Genomic DNA, 19,551 nt, shown 5'->3' on the forward strand with positions numbered 1-19,551 from the left:
GCAAATGATGTCTCTCCCTTATACACACATACACATACACACACACAGACAACACAGAATCTGGGCCACTTGCTGAGTGGCCGAGGGGGCTTGATAGGGCCTGGACCTGTTTCCAGGCAGCCTAAAAGGTGTTTTACCAAGAGCTGCTTCAGGAGCTTTCAGGAGCTAAGCAATTGAGTTCTCAGCCACAGCATTTTTCTTAGTGAAGGTTTTTCACAATTCTCTGAATACCTGGATATATTACTACTGAATTACCAACTTACTTCTCCAGATTATGTACAATATTGCATCACAATTACCTTGTATAACTCTGCTACCTTCACATTTCACTTTATATTTTAAGGGCTGACTGATTTGGTGACACTTCCATGTACTACTTTTCCAACTGTGGTTTTATAACTAAGATTTACTTAATAAACATAATATGATTTTAAAGACATTTTAGGTCATCTATCAGGAAAACTGATATAAATTCTGTGTTGAGTTTATAACTCTATGTTCAATTAATTTCTCCCTATATATATAGACACAGCAGAAAACACACCTTCAAGACATTGTCATCCTACTTAAAAGACATGTCAGAGTAAACTTGTAACTTTATTATTTTTCATAGTACACTAAAGAGATGAGAAGAGAGACAGGAACTAGATGTGGATGACTCTGAAAAATTTCCTACAGGCCATCTGTGAAATAACCTAGATAATATTTTAAAAATCTTTCATGAAAGTCTGAATAGTTATTTGTCAAATTGAATAATATTAATATTATTTCATTTATAATGAAATGGCTAGACAATGCAAACCCTTACAGAATTGTAAAGATGTTGCATAAAGGATTTTCTAAATATTAGCATGTATAACAGATTTATGATATAATTGTTACAAGCCTAATTAGGTTTTGAAAATACAACTTATACCTTGAATCTTTCACAAATATCTTTGTATCAGTAGACCTGTATAAGTATTTATACACTTATAAAAATAATAGTTACAAGGCATTAAAACTATTTTATTCTCAATTCATAAATTTTTATTTCTCTCTCTCTTATAAAGATTCATACTAGAAGATATAACCTGCTTTTTCTCTAAACATCAAAATAAAAACAAAACAAATACACAAAACCAAACCAAAAATAAAGACAAAATAATTGAATCTGAATTGCCCTCCTATGTGGTAATTACTCTATTACTTTAGTCAAATTCTAGGGCACTTCCAACTTCTTGGGAGCATAGAAAAACTCTTTTCAATATGTAGTGATTCTCCAGAAATCACAGGCATGCATTTGGCATTGAGTGGTTTTGTTTGTAATTTACTATACTATATCTGGTTCATTTTGAATGAAATATATTTTCAATTCCAAAGTTTTAATTCTATACATAAGTGCCATTGTATTGGTTTTCAATTATATGCATAAATATTTCTCTTTTTTTAGATTTTATTTATTTATTTTTACAGAGGGAAGGAAAAGAGAGAGAGAGAGAGAAACATCAATGTGAGGTTGCTGGGGGCTGTGGCCTGCAACCTAGGCATGTGCCCTGACTGGGAATCGAACCTGCGATGCTTTGATTCACAGCCTGCACTCAATCCACTGAGCTATGCCAGACAGGGCATAAATATTTCTAAAAATGGGAAATTACACAGTTTCCAAATTTATCTGCAAGCCCTTTAAGAACTTGTGATGGCAGAATCAAATCAAAGGTACATAGTAAGTGTGGTGACAAATCTAGTTCTGTAACAAACTCGCTCATGGAGCTGGTAAAAATACAGGTGCCCTTGCCCCAATCACTCAGAAAGCTTGATTTGGTTCTTTGAGGTTTGGACCTTAGCACTTCTATTTTTTAACTCCTTCAATGAGTCAGATTGCATAAGGCCATTATAACAGGGTTCCCACAAGTTCCAACAAGTCCCACTGATGGTGAAGATGGAAACATCCATATTTGAGTGGGTCGTAATACCATCTCCTAATACTGTACCTGGGTGGTGGCTGTTGAAGTAGTACTGCTTCTTGATCCCCACATTTGTTGAAATTGTACCCTGATTTCTGCAAATGTTTCAATGATGACAGCAATAAACACATTCTGAAAAAAATTACAACCACATTTACTAAAGACTGGGAATGAAAGAAGGCAATCAAAGACAGAAAAAAATTGCAGAAACTGTCAGAAAACACTGATTTTATTAGGACAAATTTTTACAATACCTTAACAAGCCACGCAAGGAAGAATATGAGAGTGATGAAGTAGAAGTAGGAACGCCAGCGGGGAAAGCTGTCAATTGCTCTGTACATGAGGAACACCCAGCCTTCCTGGGAAGCAGCCTCATAGACTGTGAAGATGCTGGTGCCTACCAAGAGAGAGAAGAGCAGACTGAATTATGGTAGCAGACTGAATGATATCGAAAATCATCATTCAGAAAAACAATCAATATTAATCCATGCTTATTTTCTCAATGGCAAAATCTCTTCTAAAAGGACTGTAGAAATAACATGTAACATTTTATTGTTCTTTTTCTTAGGATTTTAAAAAAGTTGTTTTTGACTTCCAGCTAGGACAATTTTAATCTCTAGCAATAAAATACCTTTATGTCATATCTTTAGCTGTTAAGTGCATTTAATGATGTGGAAAAAGAAATAAACATTCAAACCAAGTAATGCTACAATAAAAAGGAATGTATACTGTGTAAGCTTGCCACTTAGGGCTTAACACTTGCCATGTGCTGAAGAACACATGCTATAAGTTTAATTAAAATGAAATAAATCTGGAAACAGTTTCATTTGAAATGAAAATCACTTTGTCATTGGGAAACTAAAGTAACTTAGGTTCCAACAGTTCAAATGCTGGAGTCTATCTTTGGATTCCATTGTGTTTACTAAACACCAAATGTAAGGTGCTAAATCACCAAATGGTACTTTGTATTTTATGAGACAATTGTCTCATTGAAAATACTACTGATAATGGGAAGAAAAAATGAACAACGTGTAGGCAGATTTTTTGAGCAAATGGTTAAGAGAACCTAAAATGTCACTCAGAGGAATGACAGTGTTTATAAATTTTAACAATGTTATGAAGCTTGTTATTAACTCCCCATTTTACAGATGGGAAAACTACAGCACAAAAAAGTAAGTAATTTGTCTAAGAATTTACTGATAATAATAGGTGAATTAGAATTAACCCAGTTTTTCTGAAATAAAGGAATGCATAATTAACTGTGATGATATTCTGCTTTCTGACATTCTTTCTATGGTTTAGTTTTCCCATTTGTAAAATGGGGAAACAATAATACATACTTCAAGTGTTGCAAAGATTAAATGATTACATTTCTTTAAAAAGTTGGCATATGGTGTATACTTAGTAAATTTTGGTGCTAGTATTATAAAATTGAAGGTAATTGTTTAATATTACTTTGTGAGAAAACAAAAAAGTAATACTGAATTAAAGTTGTTTATAAGAAAAATGATATATATTATTATTGACAGAACTGGTAAAATTGGTATCACAATAAATTCCACTGCTATGAATGAGTTAAACTATTATAGTACATAAAACCAATATCCACTTCTGGTTGGGATGGAGGTGTAGGTAGACATATTTCACCTCCTTGCACAACCACAAAAAGGAATTACAACTAAATCTCAAAACAACACCCAGAATTGTCAGAAAATCAAATTGTGTGAAAGTCTGACAAACAAAGATTTAAAAAGCCACATTTATCCCGACAGGCATCTTTTATAGAGAGTCAAAGCAGCTCTACTTAACACACAGAAACAAACACAGGAGGGCTGCCAAATTAAGAAGACAAAGAAATATGGCCCAAATTAAAGAACAGAACAAAATTCCAGAGAAAGAACTAAACAAAACAGAGATAGCCAACCTATCAGATGCAGAGTTTGAAACATTGGTGATCAGGATTCTCAAAAAAATTATGGAGTATGGCAATGTACTCCATAAAGGAAGAAATGAAGATTATACTAAGTGAAATAAAAAAAAATCTATAGGGGACCAAAAGTGAAGGGAAGGAAGCCAGGATTCAAATTAACAATTTAGAACATAAGGAAAAAATAAACATTCAACTAGAACAAGAAGAAGAAAAAAGAATTGAAAAACACAAGGATAGTATAAGAAGACCCTGGTGCATCCCCCAATGTGCCAAAATCCAAATCATATGGATACCAGAAGGAAAAGAGGAAGAACAAGAAACTGAAAACATATGTGGAAAAATAATGAAAGAAAACTTCTTTAATTTGCCCAAGGAAATAGACATACAAGTCCAGGAAGCCCAGAGAGTACCAAACAAGTTGGACCCAAAAAGGACCACACCAAGACACATCATGATTAAAATGCCAAAGGTTAAAGATAAAAGGAAAATCTTAAAAACAGCAAGAAAAAAGCAGACAGTCACCTACAAAGAAGTACCCATAAATATTGTAAGCTGATTTGTGAAAAGAAACTTTGTAGGCAAGAAGGAACTGGCAAAAAGTATTCAAAGTGATAAGAAGCAAGGGCCTTTTGAATTGGTATTTCAGGATTCTTAGGGTATAATCCCAGTAGTGGAATTGCTGGGTCAAAAGGCAGTCATTTTTAGTTTTTTAAGAAATTCCATGCTGTTTTCTAAACAACAAAACAAACAAGCAAGCAAAATTTAACCAGAGACTAAACTGAATAAAGAACAAACTGACAGTAACCAGAGGGGTAGGGGAGGGTGAGAACCAGGTAAAGAAGGGGAAGGGTCATCAGGAAATATGTATAAAGGACCCCTGGATGAAGACTATAATGTGGGGAGGATTGAATGTAGAAGGTTGGGGTGGGTAGGGTGGGGGAAAGTAATGGGTAGAAAATGGGGACAACTGCAATTGAACAACAATAAAAAGATAAAATAAAATAAAGAGCAAGGGCCTACAAACTAGATTACTCTATCCAGCAAAGGTATCATTTAAAATGGAAGGACAAATAAAGTGTTTCCCAGACAAGCCAAAGCTAAAGGAGTTCATCACCAGCAAGCCATTATTACATCAAATGTTAAAGAAAATTATTTAAGAAAAAAAAGATCAAAACCATGAACATTAAAAAGGCAACACATTTACAACTATTAACAGCTGAATCTAAAAAACAAAACAAAACGAAACAAAAAACTAAACAAACAACCAGAACAGGAACAGAATCATAAGTATGGAGATCACTTGGAGGGTTATCAACTGAGCGGAGGAAGGGGAAGAATGGGGAAAAGGTTCAGGGATTAAGAAGCATAATTGGTAGGTATAAAATAGACAGAGGGATGTAAGAATAGTATAGGAAATGGAGAAGCCAAAGAACTTATATGTACAACCCATGGATACTGATGGAGAGAAGGACGATACCTGGTAGAAAGGGGCAAAGGGGGAAAATGTGGGACAACTGTAATATCATAATCAATAAAATATACTAAAAATACTCACCTATATATTCTCTAACCACACAGAAACTTAAAACTAGAATATGCATATGATTAAATGTGCAAACTAAGAAGGAGGTTACTGCAGTTGGCTGAGGACTGTCTGTCTCTTCGTGCCTGTGCATGCAGGAAGAATAATCAGAGCATCACTGAGTACCAAAGTGTCAGAATAGCAGAAAAGTTCTAGTAGTAAATGAGAACAAATGGGAATTCAACAGACTTGAAAGAAAGCTGAGAAAAAAAATGAAACCCTATTTGATAAATGCCTATTATGCACTAATGTGTGCTAAGTGACTTTGTTTAAAATATAATTTCATGTATGTACTGTCTCTCACTTTAAGAATCATATTTTGTACAGTGATTGTCTTTGCCATAACAGCTAGTATTTGTAAAACATTTTTTAGTTTCAAGGCTCTTTTACATACTTAAATACTAAAGAAATTTCTGTCTAATTAGTCAAATAGATAAGTAGATGGGTAAAAGGGCAGATGCTATCAATCACTTTTACAAAAGGAAAGTGAATATCACTAGTTAATGAATTTATCCAAGGTAGAAAGTGACAGAACCAGATATTGAACCCACATCAACAAGTCCATATCTTCAAATCTTTTTCTTTATTATGCTACCTATATTTTCTCCTGCTTGAGACTGGAATGTCAAAAAAAGCATATATTCTCTTATTAGCTTTAATTTGAATAAAGTTCAGTTTCTTTCTGAGCAATGATGGTGGCTAAATTTATAGTACATTGAGGAATTCATGCAAGGAGATGACTTTTAGAACAAAGATTCAGAGAACCACATGTACAGAAAATAAATGTCAACAGAAAAGAGAAGTGACTCTTTCCACTAATGATTAGTATGTACTAAAAATGTACATTTTTGCTCTTGTAGACTCAATATGAGGGTAATTTTAACACAAAAAAGTAATGTATGTTTCTTTTTTTATAATTATATGAACTAAAACAGAACTGTGGCTACAAAAATCCATTACAAATTACCAGTAAAGTTAAACAGATTTACTAATTGAGCCTTCACAAGTAAAATAAGGGGTTTATCAATGTAAGATTAAATTTGAGAGGAACCCTGAAAATCATCCTTCTTCTATTTACCCAGATCCTTCTCTACTATTGTTTATGAGGAAGATGCTATTTATAAATAAGTAAAAAATAGTGCATTCTAATCTTCAAGCTGTAACTCAATTTTCCTAATTTGACACAGGAAAATGATAAGAGGCAGGAACTTATAATGCAGCTCAAAGAGCAGGGTTTGTTAATACAAAGAGATGAAGTTTTTATGAAAATGAAATAAAAAACCTCTCCAGGAAAAGGCTGACTGTCAAAGAGAGTGTTTCCAATATATGAACTATACTGAGTCAAAGGCATTGAAGATTTTACTGAACTGCAGCAAAAGCAATTGAGTAAGATAGTCTTTCCTCATCACTTTTCTACTGACTTTGCAAGTTATATAAAAAGAAAATCAATTTTGAAAAGACTTTTCAATTATTGACCAATATTTAAACTGACAAAAATCAAATTTATGATAGTGCTACTTTCTTTGGAAGTGGACAACCTGAGGAAGAAACTATAGCTGCTCAAACTTACTTTGCACATCCTGCTCTGTCTGGCTGCCTCCACCTCGACCCCAGGTGTTTTTCTCTGGTCCTCTTCATTGACTACTCTGCCACTGTCCAGCCCAGCTCACCTCCTCTGCCCACAATCTACACTAGCTACATGTACTCAGTCCTCCTGGAGAGCCCTCCAGGTCACGTGTATCATATCACTTAATCACATTGGCTTCTAACACATATCTCTCCCTCACTAGGAATGAGCATTCTAAGTTAAAACAACCTTTCACATCTAGACTGGCATTGAGAAGTACTCAAAAATAATTGACAAATTAAATAATTGTCATACTATTAAGATAAATATTTCTGAAATATTTGTCTTTTTAATAAATTCTTTGTCATCATAAATATTACTCAATTATATACTTGGAAACAAAGAAAAAATTAACTTTATGTTTGCTGATTTTCAAAATTCACTTAGGACATACACACACATATAAATTTAAAAGCCCATGCTACATATAATAGGAAAGTCTTCTTTTGTTGTTTGATCCAGCATATGAAATTTCTAGAAAATATTACATTAATACATACAAAATATTTTTCTAGATACAATACAGAACACTTTAAGACCATCTTAATTGTGGAACTAAATTTTCTAGCTGAAAAGACTACATTTTTGTTAAGTGAGTAATGATTGTACAATGGTGTCTAAGAACAGAATGTATTCTGTCACTAGAGAACAATAAAGCCTGCTACAAATATATGTATTTATATATATTTAGGAAGCTCCTGGAGTAGCACTATTTTCTTAGACCCCCACACTCTCAAAGCACAAATTTAAGTTGTATAAGAAACAAAATCACAATGATACTTAAATAATTAATTTTCCTAATTTCATTCATTCTTCCTGAACTGTCCATTCTGTGTGAATTATTTGGATTGGAAGACACATGAGCCTACATTTAAAAAATAAATACTCACATTGGAACTTTAAAAAAATTTAATGTATTTTTAAGATTTTATTATTTTTAGAGAGAGGGAAAGGGAGGGAGAAAGAGGGGTAGAGAAACATCAATGTGCGTTTGCCTCTCCCACACCCACCACTGGGAACCTGGCCCACAATCCAGGCATATGTCCTGACTGGGAATTAAACCAGTAACCCTTTGGTTTGCAGCCCCAAGCTCAATCCACTGAGCCACATCAGCCAGGGCTGCATGTTGGACTTTGCAAAGTATAGTAAGCTACTGGAATGTGGAAGAAGTCCCTACAGTACCTTTGAGTGAGTCACCTTCATTCCACCTAGGTCATCCTACTACAAATTATCTGATCTTTTTATCGGGTCCTTTAAATTTTCCAACCTAATATACTTTTCAATTTTTTTTGTATGAGAACACATTTTATTCTTTATTTTTATTGTTGACACTATTACAGATGTCCCCATTTTCTCCCTCCATTGCCCACCTCCCCCCAGCCTCCACCAATTCCTTCCCTCTGAAATTGTAATGATTGACTTCCTTTTCTACCTGGGAATAGAATCTCATTTGTGGAGTGTACAATGACAATTTTCTTGTCACTCAAGAAGTTGACAAGAACTGCCCCTCCAGTTGATTCTGATTCGATCTCACCTGTTTTTATGAGCAGCTGATTGACTTTACTGTACAACATTTCAGTTTGAGTATCCTCTTCAGTTGGAAAGAAAAGAAACGTACATATTCTTCCACCACTACACCTGAATATTTGTGATCTGTTGGTGCTTCAATGAACTTAACTAGTAAATTTAATTGTGGAAGGATATAATCCCCATCCTACACTCCAAATAGATGTTTGTTTATTTTTTAACTCAGAAACAGTTGCAATGACTAAATAGTTAATCCTGAAAGGTGGCCAATTAAGATAACACATGAAGAATTTTTCATACTTCCATTATTAAAAAAACAGCCTGTTCAAGATGGGGTGGGTGTGCATCCTTGTTTTACATTTGTTACCCTATGTTTGCATACATATAACTTGGTTTTCACCTAAATTTTATTTTTAAACTCTAGAACTGCTCCATAGAACAATATTCTTGTTAAATCACAGAATGAATAGAAAAAAAAGCTTGGCATAGTTTAAAGGGAAATTTGTTTTTTTTCCCCACATAATATTTTTATTCTTTATTGTATTTTTTCCATTACCATTTAGTCCCCTTATACCCTGCCCCTCAAGATCACCACCCTGTTGTCTATGTCCATGAGTCCTTTTTTATTTTTGTTCAATCTCTCTACCTGCTCACCTCCCCTCAAACCTTAGCTCTCATCCTGCTATCTATGAGTGTCCTTATTTTTCTTGTTAGTTCAGTTTGTTCATTAGATTCCACAATGAGTGAAATCATATGGTATTTTTCTTTCTCTAACTGATTTATTTCACTTAGCATAATGTTCTCCAGGTCCACCTGTACTGCTGCAAAGGGTAAAGTGTTCATCTTTTTTATGGCCAAGTAGTTTTCCATTGTGTAGTTGACTCATAGTTGTTTTATCCACTCATCTACTGATGGACATTTGTTAAAGTCACTTAAAGGCCACTAGCATTGTCAGTCTGATTTTAAATAAAATTCAGCTTATTTAAATCCTGAAGTATCAATAGAAATAAGTTTATCCATCAAAGAGTCACCACTGACTTAGTTGACACTCTAACCAACATTTCCTTAAGTTTGACATTAGTGGCATTTGGGGCTGGATAATGCCTTGCTGTGTGGGTCTATCCTGTGCATTGCAGCATCCCTGACCTCTACCCATGAGATTCCACCAACATCCCTCAGTTGTGACAACCAAAAATATTTGTAGACATTGTCTAGTATCATCCCCAGTGGGCAAAATTGCCCCTGGTTAAGAACTACTGATAGTCTCTAACTTGATAGTCTTTCTGATTCTACAGCTTTTGCCTTGCAGTGCCATAGCTCAGAAACCTGCAGAAGATTTGTATTAATTATTTTAAACTGAACTGAATTTATTCACTTAACACAGGGGAAAATGGAACAGTTGTGAGGTTTATCAAAATTTCTCCTTTGGCTTATTATAAACTGTTTGGAAAATAAACATTTTGGGGTCAAAAGAGAGACCTAAAATGCATTTTTGGACTATACTTACAAGAGTTTACACTTAAATTTGACATTTTATTCACCTTTAAAGATTTCTGAAGGCTAAAAGCCTAGATCCCAAGAGATCATTTGATAACTTAAAGTATTTGCCACATAGTTAAGTAATACCATTATATTAATATGTATCAGATTTTTGTTTCAACCACTACATATTGGAAGAAAAATCTTATTTTTTACTTCCTGTAGTTTTTTTTAAAGATTTTATTTATTTATTTTTACAGAGGGAAGGGAGGGAGAAAGAGAGAGAGAGAGAATCATCAATGTGTGGTTGCTGGGGACCATGGCCTGCAACCCAGGCATGTGCCCTGACTGGGAATCGAACCTGCAATGCTTCGGTTCGCAGCCCAAGCTCAATCCACTGAGCTACACCAGCCAGGGCTTTACTTCCTGTAATTTAAAAGATGATTGTGTACACACATGTATCTCAGAACGGAAATTTTAGTTTGTAGAATGAGTTATTATAAATATACTATTTTTAATCACATATTTTGAATGAAATGGCACAAAATTTTCCTCACCAAAAATAATAATGGTACTTCCTGAATTACTCTGAGACAAACCACAAACATTCATGTTTTGCAAGTTTTCTAGGTTTTATGTCTGAATCAAGAAGAAGCAGCTGATATACTCATGGACAAACACAGAAGAAAATGGACTTGTCTGTAGTCCATGTTCATGACTGTGTTTCTGTTGGGACTATGAAGCAGAGTATTAAATATAAATCTGTTAAGCAGCTCATGATACATGTAGATATAGTATTAATAATAAATTCTAAACAATAACTCTTGGGGACCACTTTGTGTGATATTGGAGACTATAGCCCCACACAAGCAAGGCCTTGAAAAAGGCCTGTAAATCTCAAATGGAATGCTGGGAATGCAGGTGGCAGGCAAGACCCGATACTAACACTGAAGGTTCCCATGGGAAACAGGCCTGAAGAATACATTGTTTCCTTTGAAGCTTGCTTTGCTTTGCTACAGCCCTGTTGATATAAACCAGATGTTTAAGCTCAAAGCATAAGGAGTGAACTCCTTATCTCATGAAGCACGCCTTACCAACCATCTGATGTCAGCATGTCTAACAGACCCTGACCTGAGGTAGATATCTTCAGCTGTTATCTGTAGATAATATCTGTTTTCCATAACTATAGCCTTTGCACATTGATTGATAAGCTATGCATGTATGCTGTACACCCCTGCACATTCTGCTCCTAATAAAAGCTGTTTCAGAGATGGTCTTGGGGCATTCTCCACTACAGGGAATCACCACCCACTTTCCCACTGGAATAGACTCTGTCCAGGATGACTCATTTCATCCATGACTGGGAGAACTCAGAGGGACGGGGTTCCTCTCAAGCAACAACCTCATTCCAGACAGCATGGTGACTTCTCAAATTCAACTATTAACTTTTAGCATGAGGTCACCTTTGGAAGACAAAATCTATATTGAAATTCTTTTTGTTGTGGTGAACTCTCAGTTTCTTTCATCCTCTGGTAATTTCCTCATTCTTTGGTATGAAATCTCTTACAGAAATTTTAAGCACATATTTAAAACATTTGAGCCAATGGTCCATATGAGATCCACTGCAACTTTCTATAATATTTTTCTCCTACCAAACTGCCCCATGCTACCTCATCATGAATGCTTTACGCGAACTATGCTTTCAAATCCTGATAGTTGGATCTGTGGTGATAAATTTTACTCAACAGTGGTTATTATAAAGTACTCTGTTTGTCATGAGACAATAAAAACAACCATTGAGGGACATGTATTCTTAAGGTGGAAATCTGGATCCAACATAATAATCCACTGTCACTAAGGCCAAATGTATCCACACACACAAAATGTGTTTAAGGTCAGATAACTGGTATTAGCAAAAAAGGCCCATTCTGAAGTACAGAGGTTACTGAACAATAAACCAGCAATATTTAAATTCCCTAGGATAATGTTAGTTTCTAAGGAATAAAACCTTTATGAACAATGTTTTCTATGCCTTGAAATCATGTTTAATTTTACTAAAATAATTTATGATAATTAACTCAAATATTTTCCCTGATAGGCTGTGAGGTAACCTAATGATTATAAGCTGCACATAATTCATTCACATTCTGAACTAATGATTCACATACGCTCAGCCCGAGAATTGTCAGGTGGCCTTTGAAATAACAAAGCAACATTTTTATTTGCTACCAAAACATGAGATAAACAAAAAGAACTTCTTTTCTTCTGAGCACTTTAAAATGTATTTATAAACCCTATGTTTTTGAGCTGAATTTTAGCTCCTTTTTTTTTTAAGTTAGGCACTCTTTTGGCAAATTTTGGCCTCACTGGTGAAATCACTTTATTTGTTACCTTAAACCTCACTGTTTGTGGCACTAAATTTTTGCAGTAAAGTCAAAGACCATATAGAAAAAGCATGTATATGCCTTTATGTTTAACATATATTTTTAACATATATTTTAAACATAAATGTTTAACATATATTTTTATGTTAAACATTTTTTAAGTAATAAAGTTTCTTAGTTGAAAAGCATTTCTTTAGATGTAGAAAATTTCTAAATTTCTGAGTTCTAAGTACAAAATACTTCTGGAAAAGGAGAGGCGAAAGGTTTAACTATAGTGTTCACAAATGGAAAAAAAAAGAGTGTTGACAAGGCTGGATGCTGACATTGGCAGGAAAGTTTAGGTATTAAAGTCGAACAGCTCCAAGGACGCTGAACTCACATGCCAATTAAAATACTCCTTGCCCCTGCCTGGGTATTCATGCAGGCTGGGAGTAAGAGTAGCAAAGGAGAGTTACTCCTCTGCCTAGAGAAACTATGTTTTCATATCAAAAGAGTTTGTTGGAAATTTATTTTCTCTTAGTTGACCTAATTAAAAAATACACTATTCTTAGCCACAATTAGCTTTTAGTACCTTCTCTAATAAACTGTCTACTACTTAGCTATATGACATTGGGTCATCCAATTAACCATCTTAGGCCTCACCTTCCCATGGATAGATTAGGGCTATGATGATATTTGTTGGTCAACATTAAAGCACAAAATAAATGTTATTTTCTCAAAAATCAAGAAAATGTATCACAGAGTAAGACTTAGCTTTGTAAAAAAATGTAACAAAATGTCTTCTAAAGTTCTTATACCATTTTTATAAATCTATCAGCAATGAATGAAAGTTGCTGTTGCTCCACATTCTTGCCAGCATTTAGTGTTGTCAGTGTTTTGGATTTTGCGTATTCTGATACAGGTGTGTAGTGGTATCTTTTTATTTTATTTTGTAATTTTTAATTATATATGATGTTGATTATATTTTCATATGCTTATTTGCCATCAGCATCTCTTCTCTGGTGAGATGTTTGTTCAGATATTTTTCTCATGTTTTAATTGGACTGTGTGTTTCCCTAATGTTGAGTTTTAAGAGTTCTTTATATATTTTGAATACAAGTCTTTTATCTGATAAGTGTTATTCAAATATTTTATTCAGTCTGTGGCTTGTCTTTGTATCCTCGTAAGGGTGTATTTTGTACAGCAGAGGTTATTGATTTTAATGAAGTTAAACTTACCAATTTTGCTTTTCCTGTATCATGCTTTTGGTGTTGCCAAAACAAAAACCATTGCCAAACCCAAGGTCACCTATATTTTTCTCCTATGTTATCTTATAGAGTTTTATAGTTTTCCATTTTACATTTAAATTTATAATTCATTTTAAGTTTATTTCTGCAAAGGTATATGGATATGTCTAAATTCACTTTTTTGCATGTGGATATTTAGGACTTGAGCATCACTTGAAAAACCATCCTTTCTCCATTAAATTGCCTTTGATCTTTAGTCAAAGACCAGTTGACTAAAATTGTGGGACAGTCTGGGGGTTGTCCATGTTGTCCTATAAGTCTATTTTCTGTTTTTGAACAATATCACTCTATCTTGATACTGTAGCTTTATATCTTTAATTTGAGTAGTGTCAGTCCTCCAGCTTTGCTCCTCATAAGTATAATGTTGACTACTCTAGGACTTTTGCATTCCTATATAAATTTTAAATTCAATTTATTGATATCCACAAACAACTTGCTAGGATTTTGATTGGAATTATGTTGAATCTATACCTCAAGTGGGGAAGAACTGATATCGTTTATGTTCTGTTGTAAGGTGCACATATGATAAGGTTTCCTATATTTTCTTGGAGAATTAACCCCTCTATAATTATGTAATGCTTCTCTTTCCCCATGATAATTTTTCTTGTTCTGTAGTCAACTTTGTCTAAAATTAATATGGGTCCTCCAGTTTTTTTAGCATTATTCTGGTAAAACTTTACATTTAAACATTCTGTGTCTCAATTAAAGTGGATTCTTGTAGACAACATATGGTTGTGTATTTTTTACAATTTATTGGGGTGACCTTGGTTAATAAAATTATATAGGTTTTAAGTAAACAATTCTATGATACACCATCTGTATATTGCACTGTGTGTTTACCACCCAAAGTGGTAAACAAATTCTGTCATCACTTGATCCTCTTTACGTTTACTATACTCACCCTTTTCTGTTTTGTCCATTCTCTTGTTCTCTTTTAATTGTTATGTTTATATCATTGACACTTAAAGTGATTATTGATATATATGAGTTAATATGTGCTATATTTATAAAATAACTATTTTATTTTCATTGCACTAGTTCTTTGTTTCTTTTTTGACTTTCCTGGTTTTAATTGAGCATTGCATATGATTTCATTTTTACTCCTCACTTAGCATATTAATTATACTTTCAGATGATTTATTGCAGAATTGTATACTTTAAAGCTATATATTTCATTGACTAATGCTATTCTAATAAGTTAACAACAAAAAAGTACATGTAGTCAAGAAAATGAAAAACACACTTTGAAGAAAAAATTAGCAGTTGCCTTAGAGTTTACAATATGCATTTATGACTAATCAAAGTCCACTTTCAAACAACATTATACCACCTAAAAGAAAGTGTAGGTACCTTATAATAGAGCACTCCCTATTCCTTCCTCCTGTCCCTTACAACAATGCTGTTATTATTCACATTACTTACCTATAAGCTAAAATCACCTAATACATTACTGCTATTATTTTGAACATTCATCTATGATATCAATTAATAAGACAAAAATAAAATATTTTATCTGCATTTACTCCTTTTCAAACACTACTTTTTAATGTAGATCTGAGTTTCTAATCTATCTACATCATTTTCCTTCAGTAAAGTACTTCTTTTTATCACTTCTTTCAAAGCAGTTCTACTGGCAACACATTCTCTCAGATTTTGTCTGTCTAAAACTTTTTTATATCCTTATTTTTGAAAGATAAATCTCTCTGGATATAAAATTTTAGGTTTACTTTTTCTTTCAACACTTTAAATATTTTACTTTACTCTCTTCTTGATTAAATGGCTTCTGAGGAGAACACCAATATAATTCTTAGCCTTGCTCCTCTATATGTAAGGTGTTTCTTCCCCATCCCATTCCCTACTCCTTTCAAGATTTTCTATTTTTTTGCAGTTTTAATATAATATGCCCCAGTATATTTTGGTTCTTATCCCCTATTTGTTCTCCAAGTTCCCTTGGTATGTAGTTTTGTGTCTGTCATTAAGTTTTGAAAATTATCAACCATTATAACTTCCAATATTCCTTCCTTCCTTCCTTCCTTCCTTCCTTCCTTCCTTCCTTCCTTCCTTCCTTCCTTCCTTCTCCTTCTGGTAACTTCATTACCTGTATGTTAGACTTTTCATTATTGTCCCATCATTCTTTGGCATTCTGTTCCCTTTTTTCCCATTCTTTTTCCTCTTTGTATTTCAGTTTATGACATTTTTATTGACATATCTTTAATCTCAATGTTTCTTGCCTTGACAATATATAGTTTACTAATAAGCCCATTAAAGACATTTCTCATTTCTGTCACAGTATTCTTTTTTATCTCTAGAATTTCTTTTGATTCTTTCTCTACATACACTACCCATCAGTTCTTACATGTTGTCACTTTGTCTTTTAGAGCCCTTAGCATATTAGGCAAAGTATTTTAAATTTCAAAATAATTCCAAATTTACTAATTATAGAATCTCTTTCATATCTGAATTTGGTTCTGATACTTACTTTGTCTCTTCAGATTGTGTTTTTATTTGTTTTTTTTTACCATGCCTTGTAATTTCTATTGAAAGCTGGGCAAGACTTATTAGGTAATTGTAATTGAGGTAGGTAGGTCTTTAGTGTGAGCTTTTATGTTCTTCTGGCCAGGGGTTAGGCTGAGTTTAATGCATGTTTTATGTAGGTGCCAGAGGCTTCCATTTTCCTCTAGTATCCTAGTTTCTGTCTCTTCTATTATATTTAAGTTTCCCTAGAAATTCTTTCTAAATAGAATCTGTGTCTAACAGCTATTGGATTTATATCCCAGCTAATTTTGGAGCCCTGCTAATGTGATGATAAGGTATTAGGGAGGGAAATTGTTCTAAAATTTTATCATTAAATTCCCATTCTTTTAAAGTCAGCCTGAGTCCTAAGCTGTAACTTTCAGCAGTTTCTTTGCTTTTTTTCTTAGTTTTTGTGATGGAGGAAGGGGTTCAGCCATCTAACTGCCCTAAGTCAGATGATGCCCAGGAAACAAGACTTCCTTCAGGGCATGCTATTTTTTTTTATGAAGTCATGTTTCTTTCCCTCTGCAGGAAGAATGAGGAATATTTCTCTGATAAGAACCTGACAGGGTTCCTGGAAGTGAAACAAAAGAATTCTTCAGTCTCCCTAAGACTGAAGAATTTTTAACTACCAAGCTAGTCCATGCTGAGCCTCCAGCAATTAGTCAATTACAGTTTCAGGGTCTGGCTCTAGTGGCTTCTGCTCCTTGGAGCTATGATTCTCTGTATTTTCTTTCTCTACAAACTTCAGCACAGCAGTTCATCCCATAATATCAATTTGCTCTTTAGATCTGACAAACATTGTTGATTTTCAAAATTACTGACTTTCAGAATTGTTTAGCCTTTTCTTATTGGAAGAACAGGATTGACAACTTCCAAGCTCTTTCTTTACATGCTGGAGCAGAAACAAGAAGTCAAATAACTTCTTTCTTCTTTAAGATACAGATCAGAAATAAGTACAGATAAATGGCATGTTTAAGACGAGAGTTTTAAATTAATGTGTGCAAAGGTGTGTCTCTGCTCCATATGGTTTAGTCTGCTTGGTCACAAGTTGGCTTATGCATTAATAATAATAATAGGGTAAAAGATGATCATTAGCACAAAGTAAGTCTACATTGTAATAGTGAAGCCTTTTTGGCTGGCTCCAAACCTCTGTGTCAGAATTTTACTATGCCATATGTCATTTCCACCCACTAATAACTTTCTCTCTTTACACCTTAATATCTGCCCTTTTTACGGCTTGAAATATAATAACACAACAAATTTAACCATGGATTGCTGTGGTCAGGATTGCTTATGCTTAGAATGAAGTGTCTCATGCTCTTATCAGGCACATTGGCAAGGCTGCCCAGCACCAGACCACAGCTCACTCGGTCAGTAATCAGTAATCCTTTCTAGCAAGGATCTGGGCTCATGACATTAAAAGAGCAATTAGACATTTGCACTTTTTATACCTGATCAAAAGAACTATAGAAAAATCATCACAGAAAACATTATCTAACACTACCCAACACACAGAGAAATATCTCTGAAATATGGAGTAATTATTTAAAGATTTAATAGTCTTTTATTTAACTCTGTGGGTATTTACTCATACTCATTGTACTTCTTCATCAATCAATGTAAGATATTCATAAGTTTTTGTGTAGTGTGTGTTCATCTACATCTAACGAATCACATTTAAGGTAGCTGTGTTTTAATAATCACAGTTTAAAGATATAGAAAACATCTAAAGCAGCTAATTTTTAAAGAAAAATTATTATTAGTTATTAAGTCAGAGTTACTTGATTGACAGAAGGTTTTCATAAACTTCCATAATAGATTTATTCAACATCCCAGCAAATTACAACTGAGAGGACAAGGCAAGTGAGAAATGGAGTTGAATGTTTTATCCAAATCTCTTATTTGGTTAATGTCCTCACTCTTTGCTTTCTCATTAGTGGTGCTTACTGATGGATTAGAAATAAGTACTTACTACAGTAGATGTGTTTTGTAATTCTTTTAAACTTGAATAAATGTGCTATTGCCTTTATGGACTTGTATCACATTTACAGCACAAATTACTTAAGTTTAAAGGGGATCATCATACATAGCTATTTTAGTGAGAAAGCTGTTTCATTTGGTCCATTTACTTTTTCCAGTCTTTTGACCCCCATGTTTTGACCTAGAATTCTTGACTATCTCTCACTTTAAAAGGAGATAACAGTCAAAAGACTGATCTTCAAAGTTTAATCTTATTTCTATGACAAATACACATTCAATAATATCTCTTGCTTTCTTTTTCCCCAAAGCTTTGAATTTAAGGGATGATTAATCCTCTGCAATGAAGGACATACCATTATTTACTTATTTTATGTGTAGAATGTAGTACTTTTTAAGTTTGTAAAAATTTTAAAGTTTACAATTTATTTATTTTCTCTCCCCATGACAATCGAAAGAGCCACAGAACAGTGACCTTGTTTTATTCACCATCATATTCCCAGGGTTTACTGTCCTGTTTATAACATAAATCAATGCTAATATGGCAAAAACATATACATATAAGTTTAAGTGAGAAAATGAAAGTAACAAATCAGGGAGTAGGTCAGAGAGAAGAGAAACACTGATAGAAATATTTAAAAAGGAAATAGTCTGTGTTGCACAATATCAAGAGCAGAAATTACAAAGGTCAGTGACTGAAAGCTGGCCAGACTGCTCATCTGAAATCTTGGAGGGGCTCCAGATATGGACTATATGCCTTAACTTCTATGAAGAGATAGTACCTGGGCCAACTGGTGATGCACACCAGCTTCCAGCACTCCTGATGCCCAGGCAGCAGAACTGCTTTGCCTGCCTGAAGATGCTTTGTGGCCCTCACACTAGTAGACGCAGCTGTGCCTGACCATAGGTGCTGCCTCTCCCAACCACCTTCTCTAGATCATTCCAGCTTGGTGGATCAAATCCCTTTCCCCTGACAGACCTTGATTCTATTGCCTCATGTGACCCTATACGGGTCCTTGGTAAGGTAAGCATACCTCCTATCTTACTGCCCACATTAGTACATTCTCAAGGCCAGTAGTGCTGGTGCTCACAGATCCCATAGGTGCTCCTGCTCTCATGTTGTCCCATGGTGACTCCTGAGGCTGGTCCTCAAGCTGGTTTGCCTTTAGAGCCATTGCTTGGGTGACTCCAGCATCTACATGGCATCTATGGGCAGTGGAATGCCAGAGTTCCCTATTATAATACCACTCTATTCACTGCAGTGGTTGAGACCTAAAATGAGCTGGTGTCAGTAAA

General features: G+C 34.3%; 1 protein-coding gene across 3 annotated transcripts in view; it reads right to left on the reverse strand.

Annotated features, from left to right (window-relative positions):
- Positions 1-19,551, reverse strand: part of NALCN (sodium leak channel, non-selective) — a 364,598-nt gene that overhangs the window by 253,859 nt on the left and 91,188 nt on the right. For all 3 annotated transcript variants that reach the window (XR_006783694.1, XM_045821795.1, XM_045821794.1), the window contains exons 8-9: positions 2,201-2,343; positions 1,974-2,078 (exon numbers count right to left, since the gene is read on the reverse strand). Coding sequence is in view for 2 of the 3 variants with exons in the window: in XM_045821795.1 (XP_045677751.1) it covers positions 1,974-2,078; positions 2,201-2,343 (248 nt within the window). In the remaining variant the exon portion in view is untranslated. The remainder of the gene's footprint in view (positions 1-1,973; positions 2,079-2,200; positions 2,344-19,551) is intronic.

The sequence above is a fragment of the Phyllostomus hastatus genome, unplaced genomic scaffold (assembly GCF_019186645.2).
Source record: "Phyllostomus hastatus isolate PE091 unplaced genomic scaffold, TTU_PhHast_1.1 phas_scaffold_46, whole genome shotgun sequence".
NCBI classification, from domain to species: Eukaryota; Metazoa; Chordata; class Mammalia; order Chiroptera; family Phyllostomidae; genus Phyllostomus; species Phyllostomus hastatus.